Source organism: Electrona antarctica, assembly GCF_951216825.1.
Source record: "Electrona antarctica genome assembly, chromosome: 2".
In the NCBI taxonomy this organism is placed as follows: domain Eukaryota; kingdom Metazoa; phylum Chordata; class Actinopteri; order Myctophiformes; family Myctophidae; genus Electrona; species Electrona antarctica.
In genome coordinates, this window is record NC_136807.1 from 43,711,991 (window position 1) to 43,724,291 (window position 12,301).

General features: G+C 45.2%; 1 protein-coding gene across 9 annotated transcripts in view; it reads left to right on the forward strand.

Annotated features, from left to right (window-relative positions):
- Nucleotides 1-561: 561 nt before the first annotated feature.
- The window catches only part of casz1 (castor zinc finger 1), a 45,903-nt gene continuing 34,163 nt past the window's right edge, over nucleotides 562-12,301 (forward strand). For 6 of the 9 annotated variants that reach the window (XM_079490920.1, XM_079490927.1, XM_079490921.1 and 3 more), the window contains exons 1-4: nucleotides 562-1,145; nucleotides 7,018-7,969; nucleotides 9,898-9,963; nucleotides 11,848-11,964. In XM_079490920.1, the coding sequence (XP_079347046.1) occupies nucleotides 602-1,145; nucleotides 7,018-7,969; nucleotides 9,898-9,963; nucleotides 11,848-11,964 (1,679 nt within the window). In that variant the 5' untranslated portion in view covers nucleotides 562-601. The remainder of the gene's footprint in view (nucleotides 1,146-7,017; nucleotides 7,970-9,897; nucleotides 9,964-11,847; nucleotides 11,965-12,301) is intronic. The other 3 variants (XM_079490924.1, XM_079490925.1, XM_079490926.1) reach the window with 2 other exon arrangements.

Below are 12,301 nucleotides of genomic sequence, written 5' to 3' on the forward strand. Positions count from 1 at the left end.
TGAGAGAGAAGATAACATTTCAGGGGTGTCTCTGCGGCGCTGTCATGTGAAGGATTATGTTGGCTGTGTATTCGCTGCTTGTTGTACCAGAGGGGGGCCTGATACCAATCTGCCTGTGGTTTTAGCTGCCTGGGATATTTTCTCTGTTTCTCCGTCAGTGCTGTAAACTCTGAACTGACGATGGAAGGTGTGACTTACAAAGATATGTACAGTATCTCTCTCTCTCTCTCTCTCTCTCTCTCTCTCTCTCCTCCCAGTCTTGTGCTGTTATTGTTAAGTGGCTGTGCTTTTGGTTATTAATAGCAGCAGCAGTAACTGTTGTCCTATGTCACTTTGTTTTTCCAGGGTGAACCTTCAAATTATCATAAGAGAATGACACTTGCACAACATTTGTTAAATGTTGGTTTGCGATAAAGGCGTGCCCTGCCCTCATCTGAAAAAAACCTGTCCACTCTGGGAAAATTAGAGGTTTCTCGAAACTTCAACATAGATCACTTGTGACAGAACTTTGTCTAATATCATCTCCTTTTTTTGTTTTTCTTGTCTTTTTCCATCAGCTGAAAGGAGTTTATGCACTGAAAAGACCTCAGGAAAATCCAAGATGGCCGCCAAAAGGAAAGGTGGCCTAAAACTCAACGCTATCTGTGCCAAGCTGAGCCGCCAGGTGGTGTTCGACACCAACTCCCAGAATGCAGAGGGAGAACAGAGCGTGGCGGAGAACAGCGAGCGCGGCAGTTCCCACTACGACGACGACGCCAACTTCACCGAGACGCTGACGCTGGGCCAGAGCCTCGATGAGGACCAGAAGAGACGCGAGGCCATCGAGAAGTGGGTCAACGGAGAGTACGGCGACGAGCCGCCGATGCCCAACTGCGGGGACGACTGCGCTGACGACTGCGGTGACGACCATGTGCACGAACATAAACTAACCCACGACGAAGATGGGCCTCCCGAGGGTGTGTACATGGTACAGCCCAAAGGCTGCAGCGACGACGAGGACAACACGGACGAGCCCGAGCCCATGCTGGGCTCTCAGGACGGCAGTTACCACGACGATAAAGACTCCGATGACGGGCCACCCAAAGAAGAAGTCTACATGCCGCCCCGCGAGCCCCCGAGTCGCCAAGCACCTTTCTCCTCCCCAGGTACGTTTTCTCTTAATACCATCTCCTCTGTTTACTTTGTAAGGCCTCGTCATGTACTGATTTAGTACTTGTTTGGCTTAAACCAACACTACCTTTGCCCTTCAAAACCGCCCCCTATTGTTAAGGGGGCAAAGCTTAGACAGAAAATGGGTGGCATGGCTGCATCCTCCACATCAGCTTAAATGGGGCTGTTATTGGAAAGAGAAGCTCTAGAGTTACAATATGAATAACCACTGACAGTATCACCCTAAAGACAGAATCAACTGGCACTCCGGAGAGGAAAACAGGAACTACTGTCAGAGTGTGTGGTTAACTGTATCAAGAAATTCATATTTGGAGTAGGCTTACACTGCAAGGCCGCTTATACATTCTCCCAGCAGCTGTAGGGCCAAGAGCGCTTGGCAGGGCTGGGCTAAGCTTCATATTACACCCGGGATTACATATTGAGTCTTTGATTTTTCCCTAAGCTCACTAAACTTAGCCACCGCTCAAAGCCACGCTATTACATGCGGTAGTAGTCTGTTGTGAGTGAGTTCAGGTTCAGTTCTGGCAAAGATTAGCTCACTATACTCAAATCCAAGAGATCGGCTGTCAAATAAAGTCAGAAATAGAATCACAGTCCATTTATTGCAGTTCTGTTCTTACTATGAAATCAGAGTGAAGGCCAATGCTTTTATCTGTTGCACTGGCCCAGTACTGAGTGAACATTTATTGTTCACAAACATGAGTGAATTTATCCATATCTCACAGTTTGTTGTAAATGTCTCATCATAAGATTCCCATTTAATAATTACACAATGTTCCCTTTGGTATCATTTGTGGATTAGCAAAGAGATAAAGGTGGCACACACCTACCGTGGCAGCAGTGTGTGTTAACTGCACAAACAATCTTTGAGAAAGTACTATTTACAGGCTTGCACTTGTTGAACCTGAAAACCGGAAGCTCCTTGCATCTTGTCCACCGTATCTGAGACGGTCCTGTATATGGTAGAACAAAACACAGTCAGAGCAGTAAAAAGAGAGAAAAAAAAAACCCACGGGTTGATAATAGGAAGAGATAAGGTCTGTTTCCCAGACATCTAGTGCAGAAAAAGAACAGAAATACAAAACAATGTGCAGTTGGGCTACAGTTGTTGTGGTAGAAAAACAGGTTTTGTTTTCTGCTTGCTCACCTCAGTTTAGCTGTTTTTCCTTTTCTTTCATCTGGGTGTCTGCCTCAGAGTCAAATATGTATAGGCCATTTTTTTACGTGTGTAAGTGTGTAACAGTAGCGTTTACCGCTCATACAGAATTGGGGGCAAGAGCTTTTCAGAAAAATCAAGTACATTTCTTGTCAGAGCGAGGCGAATGAAAGAGGCTTTGTGGTTTTAATTAGTCATTTTGTGTGTTGTTTCTTGGCAATAAAAAGGTCTGTCTGTAAATATGTGAGGCTTACACCTGCTCTCCTACATGTAACATCTCTCAACAAAGCTAGCGTGTTTGAAGACTGTGCAAAAAGCAACTCTTGTCTTTGGATTCCTTTTTTTCCCAGAGTTGCTCTTTGTTGATTGTAACTAGGGCATCTATATTGCCATGTTTCTGCACGGCTCACAATTAAAACATTTTTTTCCCTCCCTCTCTCCCTCTCTCCGCTGTCTTTCAAAGGCTGATGCGGAGTGCGCATAATTATGCATATAAACATAGTGGCTTAATTATCTCTCACAACATCAGTGACAATGTAATTAACAAACATTGCAAGATCAATGAGAGAAACTGCGACCTTCAAAACATTTAACTCCTCACATTGAGGCATCGTGCGGATTTCCTATCAGCATAAAACCCCAGAATACTCTTCCCAGATAATTTAAGATGTTGCATTATTGGGAGCCCTCGTAAGCAGGTCAATGCAAGAAAGACAATTGAACAGGCACGATGAAATCAATGATAAGAATGCACATGGGGATCAATCAGGCCTGACCATGACTTCAAATTGCAATTCAGAGTTCACTGTAAATGCTTATTGTTCATTTCAAGCCATTTTCAAAGCATTCTCTAGTCTATTTACTGTCTGTTAATTAACTTAACAAACAGTGAGGAAGTTTGGCGCTCAGTGCTGTTTTGTCTGCGTGTCGTTTCAAATTAGTTCGAACCAATGAACAAAGTGTCCTGCTCAGCCAAAGCACCCATCTGTTATGATACCTCTGTCCATCAACACAATAAAAGCTCTTTTTAAAACCTTCACGTTTTAGTGAACTTCTCTAATTCTTTCAATGAAGACTGAAGTTTATTCATACAGTAAAAGGAAGTGTTTAAAAAAAAAAAAAGCCTAACACATCCCATTTTTCAACTTCTTTTTCTGATCACATGACCCAATGTGAATGCACTGCTTTACGGCCCTTTGCGGTGTATTCAGACCGGGCATTAGTCCATATATAGCCACCACCAGCAAAGCACCTTTATCATCAGCGACACCTCAGTGCTGGGAGCACAGAAGCCATGCCACACTGATGGCCATGTTTGGTCAGCCGAAAGGAGATATAATGCCCGTTTGTTATCACATCTGAGAGGGAAAATGTGGCCTAATTGCCTCAAACATAGACAAGGCCTCGTTCTGTGTTGCGTGTTGGAATTTGCCGGCATGAAGTGGCAAGATTAGGACCCACTTCTTTTTTAAATTTTCCAGTGACACCAGACTGAGTGATCTGAGAGTGAGTGAATGAAGAGGGGAAAGTCATATGCATGTGAGAGAGACCAAGCCATAGAGAAGTTAGACATTGTCACTGTCGGGCGGAAACCTAGCATGTCCAAAAACTGATACTTTTCAGAAAATGTAGTTATTATTCAATCAGTCTCAAGTCTCAACAAGCTCTTGTTAATACGTTTCATGTATTAAATATTTACCAAAAAAAGACAGATTCAACCACTTATAGCCTAGCATCCTTAATTTGGACGTGTCATTATTTCAGAGATTCACAAGCACTCTCAGTGAGAAAATAGCAGGTCTACAGCAGCTCAAAATGCCTCACGGTGCGATGTGCCGTGAGACTTTAGATTGGCTATTTTCACCAATTTTGTACAACGCCGTCATGCAGTATACTGTACAGTACGGCGTTCATTTATGAAACATGCAAAAAGATGAAATGTGGAGATACGAGGTTCCTGCCCCGACGGACGGAATAGAGAAACAGCAGTGGGGCCAATCTCACCTTAACCCATAAGCCACGGTTCCTTTCCCAGCGTTCACATGACATCATTAAGAGGGAGGCAGATAAGGCTAGAGGAGAGAACTCATTTACATGGTGTTTTAGAAAGGTTATCTGCTGTCGGGCCCAGCCATAATCCTTTCAGTTCAAGTCCAATCATTTGCCTGCCATTGATAGCATGTCACATGGCCCCATAATAACCCATTAAGGCCTGACCTCGAAATTTCAAAAGTTTCTTCTAAATCCTCCAGTTTTCTGAAAAAAATATTTTCACGATTTTTCAAAAATAGCAGACCTACAAGCTCGTAGCGCGCCACTCGGTGGCGCGCTATGAGCTTGTAGATCTGCTATTTTTCAATAGCTAAATTACAACATAATGTTTAAAACACCAAAAGGGGTTCCCGCCCCAAAATGGGATATTAATAATGTGACTTTTATTTTATTTTATTGAACATTCACAATGGCAAATTATACAGTACGAAAATGAAATAAGTTGTCACAATAAGAAAGAAATGGTGACATGCGTGTTTTCTTTTCTTTCCTTTCTTTCTTTTTTCAATTTGCAACCCTCGATTGTACCACAAAGATGACCACAAATGTTATCATTATACCGCCTACTACTAAGCAACCAAAGAAACGTATAAGAATAAACAGGGACCGTGATAACCCAGACAACAATCATGATATTGGCATCATACAGATGGTGTTGTTCATCCTTATCGCTTTGACTTCTGAGAGCATGAATGTATGTACAATAGTTGAATTGTACATCTGGAAGCCTGAAAGGTTCCCCAGAATGCCAGAATTCCCTATAATTCCCTATAATTCCCATCCTGTTGAAGTGTTAGTGTAGTTCTGCTCTATCTCGGAGTAACGCGAGTGCAAGCGTTAAAGCTACGTATATATGCTGTGTCTGTGCTATGACCTGATATGCCCCAGCCATTGCTGTAGCAGTTAACACACCTAGTAATAAGGTCAGGGAAATAAAAGTCAACCTGCTGCTGTGAGGGTAGTACTGGGTATTACTAGTAACTGCACTACTACTAACTATGTAAGTCGTGTGAGTAAACATCAAATGTGGTAAATTAAATTGCACCACAATAAACATTGAAATGAAGACTATCTCTGTCACCCTGTGGTCTCCTGCACATGTGAAAACATGGTGGATTTGAAGAAACGATCCGTGGCAAACATGCAGGTATTTCCTTCTCAAATACCTGATCCATTTCTCTTAAATTTTTCATGCCGTTTCGATCTGCCGGCTCCTCTTTCATACTGATGTGCCATGAGGAGGCGCAACCCCAACGTGGTGGATGGAAATTTAGGGATTATTTTACATCCCGTGCAGGAGATGTGAAAAGCAGGGGCAGAGTGACCGATTTAGAAATAACACCGAAATCTGAGACAAGACCTGAAATATTTTTGTATTAATTACCAGGGCGGTGGTTGGTATTACCTCGGGCCGGCTTCTGTTTGTGTGTGTGTGTGTGTGTGTGTGTGTGTGTGTGTGTGTGTGTGTGTGTGTGTGTGTGTGTGTGTGTGTGTGTGTGTGTGTGTGTGTGTGTGTGTGTGTGTGTGTGTGTGTGTGTGTGTGTGTGTGTGTGTGTGTGTGTGTGTGTGTGTGTACAAGAAAATGAAAATGTCAAAAGCAATCAAGCAAATGAAAAAATAAAATAAAATAAAAACCTTGGTCCAGAGTGAGTGCCAAGGGTGATCCAATTAAGGCCAAAAGTCTTTCATGACTCCAATGCAGAGTTCTCATCTGTTGTGTACCATCTCTGGGTTCTGGGTTCTTGCCAGACTTGCAAACTGGCACAAGGCAAGATTTTTGAAATAGATTTGGGATTGGCAAAAACAAGCTGCCTCACAGGTTCTATCTCTTGCTCTCCTCTCTTCTCTCTCTCTCTCTCTCTCTCTCTCTCTCTCTCTCTCTCTCTCTCTCTCTCATCTCCACCCCCCTGTTTTCATTTTCGTCTCTTTATTTTGGATCATAACTGGTTATGCTCCTCTCCTATGCTTTCAGGCGAGATAATTTTTTTCACTCTCTGACCCCTTGTGCTAACCTGGATGAAAGTTAATGGCCGGAATTAATCTCCACATAATGCAATTAAACTATACATTTACTGCGTTTTTACCCATGTCCTTGGGGAGGTTGTCTAATTTAATGGACTCTTAAAATAAAAAAAAGTCATGTTTCAATTCACAAATATGTAAAAGCACAAATATATAAAAGCCTCGCTTAAAATATCTGTGTGCGTGCGCGTTTTAAAGGTCATATAATTATTAGGTCATGCATCATAGAACAAATCCTGTTAAATATGAAGTTTGTGACTTGCAAAGTACCTGTCATCATTTCCTTGAAATAAACAAGTGACAAAAAAAAGCCAATATGACGTCATTCTTATAGTAATTTGCTGTTATTAGACCAGTCATACTTTGGTTTGCTCCCAAAAACTGAAGCATAATGCGTGTAGTAAGAGTCTAAAATGGCCAAAATGTATTATGTTTAGTGTTTATGCTTCTGACTTTCTCGACTTCTACCTTTTAACCAATGCTTCCTTTTTCTCTAGTTTTATGTTCCACTTGCTATGACCAGGGATTAACATAAAGCCTTTTCAAAGTGACTACAAGAACAAAATGGTGTATCTGATAGGGGATCTCTTTTCTGTCTTCCTCTCTTGTCTGTACAGGAGGAGAGGCATCAGCCCTGCGAGACTATGCAGCCAACACCATGACTGAGTTCCTGGGTATGTTTGGGTATGATGACCAGCAGGTAAGGGACGAGCTGGCCAAGAAGATCAGCTTTGAGAAGCTCAAAGCCGCTACCTCAGCAGACCTCTCCTCCCTGAGCAGCGAGGAGGCCTCGCGGCGTGCACGCTTCTCCAAGTACGAGGAGTACATACGCAAACTCAAGGCCGGCGAGACCCTGCCCTGGCCCATGCACGCTCCCCCAACAAAACCAGATGACCTCAATCCCAAACTGGCCGCAGACAAGAGACAAGATCATGCTACTATGATCCAGGCCGCCGGGAGCCTCCCTGGGCCTGAGGCCCAGCTCTACCCCTCCGCCCTGGAGCACAAGCAGCCTGGAGGAGCCCAGCTAAGTGCCCCTCAGCCCTCCAACCCTTCTCACATTCAGAACATGGCCTCCCGCGCCTCCAAGTACGACTTCTTCATCCAGAAGCTGAAGATGGGCGAGAGTCTGCGGCAGCAGAACGGCAACGCCTACAAGCGTCCCTCAAAGTACGACCTGGAGAACGTCAAGTTCCTGCACCTCTTCAAGCCCGGCGAGGGCAGCCCGGACATGGGCGGCGCCATTGCCTTCAAAACGGGAAAAGTCGGCCGTCCTTCCAAATATGACATCAGGAACATCCAGAAGCTGATGCCAGGGAAGCCTGAGGCGTCGCCGATGCCCGGTGTCCTCTCCACAACGCAAGGCACACCGAGCCCGCTGCCTGGTCTCCCTACTGTGGCCACGCCTGGGGCTCCCCAAGGACATGGAGCTGGCACACAGCTTGCCCCGGGACTCACATTGGACCAGACAGGACACTATGGCTTCAACGCTGCCGAATACTTAAAGTCAGCAGTGTCGAGCTTCTCCAAGACCGACTCCATCACCACAGGCACCGTGTCCTCTGTCAAGTAAGTGTGTCTGGACACGCTGCATATAAAATCACTGTGTGTACAGTTGACATGCTAGGTGTGTGTACATATTATGACATATGGAATATAGTACATGGGGTACTTGGGAGCCAGATGTAAGCATGCAATATATTTCTTTAAGGTTGTGTAATCAGTGCTTTCATTGGCAGTTATTAAAAGTATGTGCTTATTTCGAGAAATGTTGTGAATTATTGCACCAGTGTGTGATGTATTGGGTCGGCACCAAGTGCTTGGAACAACTCGTACCCCCAATCAATAAATTATTAAATCACATAAACCGTCGTTAAAACCTCCAGTTAGACAGTGCATACACCAAGCTCAGATGTCTGTGTACTCCTCATTGATTGTCTCTCTGCGGAACACCTTGCAGCTAATGTGTGCCTCACGTACACTTAACTGCCACCATGAGTCAGTTAGCCCAACGCAAAGGTAATTGCTACCTCTACAGCAGCCAACGTGAATGTAGTGTGAAATAGCGCGTGGCGCCCAATAGATCCGCAACATGATGAGTAGCGAAGGCACATGAAGTGTTTACTCGCCGTGGCCCTCCGCCGAGACTGATTTAGCACAGTCATCGCAAAGTGACTGACTTCCCTCCGTTCGGCTGGGGTGTAACAACTCTCCCTTTAATTACTTTGGAGCCGTGTCTAACCTCCCAGCGAGTCACATGGGCTGACTCAATGCCGCCTGCCGAGTGCACTTTAAAGCAAGCAAACAAGGAGTTCGGGGAGCTCGCCCGAGCATCTTGGCACACTACCACCACCAGCAGGAAAACAGCTCCTGGAGCCTGTTTGATTGGTGCTGACCTTGTCTCTCGTTAGTCGAGGCCTATCAAAGTCCCTCAGTTCAGAGCCCCGAGGCAGCTCTCCCTCAGGCTTTGGCCTTTGACAGGCTGGGTCTCAGCGTGGCTGTGTGCGCCAGGCTAACTAGCCTAGCTCTGGCGCTCATCACTGGGAGGACATGGGGAGGGATTGCTAGTGCTACTGTAAGAGTCCATGCCAGCGCAGCCTTCCCCCTCTGGGCCCAGATTAACCCCAGGTCACCCCCCTGTGTGGAGACACTCATGAGGAGCTAAATGCCAGCGTTGCTTCTGTCACTGTAAAGGTACTGTCAGTGCCATGCAGAGAATGGCATCCGCAGGTGACACAAGATAGACTGCTCTTCAGCATGTTACCATGGATAGAACTTAGGCGTTTTTTTTTTCAATTCCGCTGGACATATTCCGGACATATTCTTTTTTTCTCATCTACAAGCTCTGTGACCTTGTGGATCTGCATTATTTTTGAGTGGTGCAAACCACTCCAACAACCAGCTTTGTCTGTATCTATGTTTGTGTACCTGTGTACGTGTCCGTGCACAGGTGAGCATGGTTACTATGGACACTGACATTACGTCAGACCACAGCTGATCAGGCTATATAAGACCTTACACCACTCAGTTCACACGGGTGTGATTTTTTCCAAATGTTCTGCTGTTATGCAGAATGTTCCTCTATTCTTGCTGAGCGTTTGCCTATTATACCATTTCCAGAATATAGGCACGCTAAGGTTCATTTGGTTATAGAGAAAAGGGCCCTCAGAGATGACCAGAAAATACCTTTTCAGAGCTTTTCTCCTCACACGCCCATTATCTGGTTTTGCATATAAGCACTCGCCAAAATACCCCCTTAAAAGATTAATGCTCCCTTCGTTGGTGGGGAAACCATGCATCAAAGTGCGCTCCATCGCTGTCCTCTGATTCATATGGCATGCGAAAACGCTGTTACGCTGCAAAGAAAATGTATATTGATAGCCCAAAGTTTGGAAGCGCCTTGTAAGTAAATACTGTGTCAGTGTGTTTTTATTAACAACAGGCAGCCCAGCCTCACCATTAATCCTGTCCTCTTTTGTGTTTTTCTGTCGTGTTAGGAACGGCCTGCCACCGGAGAAGCCCGCTGGCGAAGACATCAACCTCTACCAGAAATATATCGCCAGGTATGCAAATCTCGCTGGGAAAATACATCCAACATGGAGACAAACTGGTTTATTAAATTAATGGTGTTTTATTCACGTGATGTAACCCGAGAGCAGAATGGTATGAGGATGTTGTGTGTACTATGAGTGAATTAAAGAAGAAGGGTTGAGTTCAGAGAGGATGTACAGTGTATGTAAAAGAATGAGGGAGGCGAGCGAGAGCAATGGTTTGATGTGGCAGCGTAGGGTTGGAACAACACCTCAGGACAGTTGTCCAGTGATTGAGACAAAGGGGATATGAGAGAGTTCTATGTTCGTCTTTAAGTTCTTGCGTGTTTCTCAATCAAGTTGAGCAGAGCTGGTTGATCTGAGAGAACGCCACTCGCACCAACAACAGGGAGGGGAGGGGGTGGGTTCTTGCATTTCAACGGACAGTGACACACAACAATCAACGATACCCCCCACCACCCCCTCCCCTTATACACACACACACACACACACACACACACACACACACACACACACACACACACACACACGCACACGCACACGCACACGCACACGCACACGCACACACGCACACACACACACACGTACATACCCTATATTCCAGATTCATTTGAGCAGCCACTAGAAAGGTGATTATCACTTGTTTGTTTATTCAGTTTAAAAAAGAAAGAAAAACCGACATTTGAAAGAAGTTAATGATTATTTCTCGCAAGCCGTAACATGAAGGGCACAAATCAAAGCCCTGGCACTGACAGACACAGGCACACACCACCACATACCCTCCTCTGCACGTGCATGCACACACGCGCACACACGCACACACACACACACACACACACACACACACACACACACACACACACACACACACACACACACACACACACACACACACACACACACACACACACACAGTAACCTCTTCCTTGGACTGATTACATTTTGCAAGAAGATTTAATTAAGGAATTTTTAATGAGGCTTCTGCTGGCACTGCCAAGAACTGTTTTGATATTTGCGCTGCATAATGCATAAAATTTGTCTAAACATCTCGGCAGTTGATGCACGGGGAGGCTGCAGATAAGCTCAGATACAGTTTCAATTTCCGTGTTGGGGTAGGGAGGGTGAAGAACGGGAAGAAGAGGAGGGAGGGGAGAAAAAATAGAAAAGGATGGGCTCATAAAAAGGGCAAATTTGGTGGTGGCGGCTGGGGGAAGGTGAGGGTTTTAGATGGGAGATGGGGAGGGGGGAGCTTCATCTATGGAGCTATGGCTAATGAGTGCATGCTCACGCAAAAAAACCCCAGCTTTGTCGATCTGTTCGGCTCACCACCACCACCTCCCTCCACGACCACCAGCCCTGTGAGAAGTCTTTATCTCACACATCGCGCCACAATTTGATGTTTTAAGAGCTTCGGTACTGTTTAGTCGCAGTTTTTCCCTCTTTAAATGCTTTCATGCACCCACTATTACCTCGGCACTTTGATCTACGTGTCTCTATTGTAAGGGGAGATGCGCTGCAATCTCTGTATCGTGGCGATATTAATATTTAATCTGCTGCTGAATAGCAGCGGCCCATTAGGCCCCCTGACGCGGCAAGTGGGAATTGTCCAGAGGCAAATTGATACAGCTGGGCAATGAGCAAAGGGGTGGGCCGCAGTCCCGGGGGGCTCTGTGTGTGTATAGGTGTGTGTGTGTGTGTGTGTGTGTGTGTGTGTGTGTGTGTGTGTGTGTGTGTGTGTGTGTGTGTGTCTCTCTCTCTGTGTGGGTCTGCATAGGAGCATAAAGAGAGGAATAGGGCTGAAGAGAGAGAATACTGATGCTGGGCGACATATGTTCGCTTGCTTGTATGGGTGCATGCACATGTAATGCTACTTATTTTTTGACATTTTCTCCACAGGAATCGTGCAACCTTCCAAAAATCCCTTCAGCATCTACCAACTTGTTCTGAACCCCCCACTCCCCGGCTACACCCCCACCCACCACCCCACCCTAACACACAACCAACTTATAAAAGGTAGTGGATTTGCCATTCAATTAGCTTAATGAACTGGGCAAAGTGATCTGTAAATGTAGCACTGGGATAATCCTAACAGCCAAAAAAAAAAAAAAAAAAAAAAGAAATGGAAAAAATCTATTACTTAGCCCCTTTCCCCCCTCTCCTCTGCTCTTCAAGCAGATGGAACTCTTGGCAGCAGCAGCGCAAATGTTTATTTGTGTGTTTTGAGTGGTAATTGGAGAGTTTTTAACAGTCATCATCGTCAGGCTTATAATCAGGCCCGTAAAACGCAGCCTCGCTGTACTCTCTCTTTTTATTTAACTACTGTGGAGCCAAGCTGGAATCTATCTTTTTG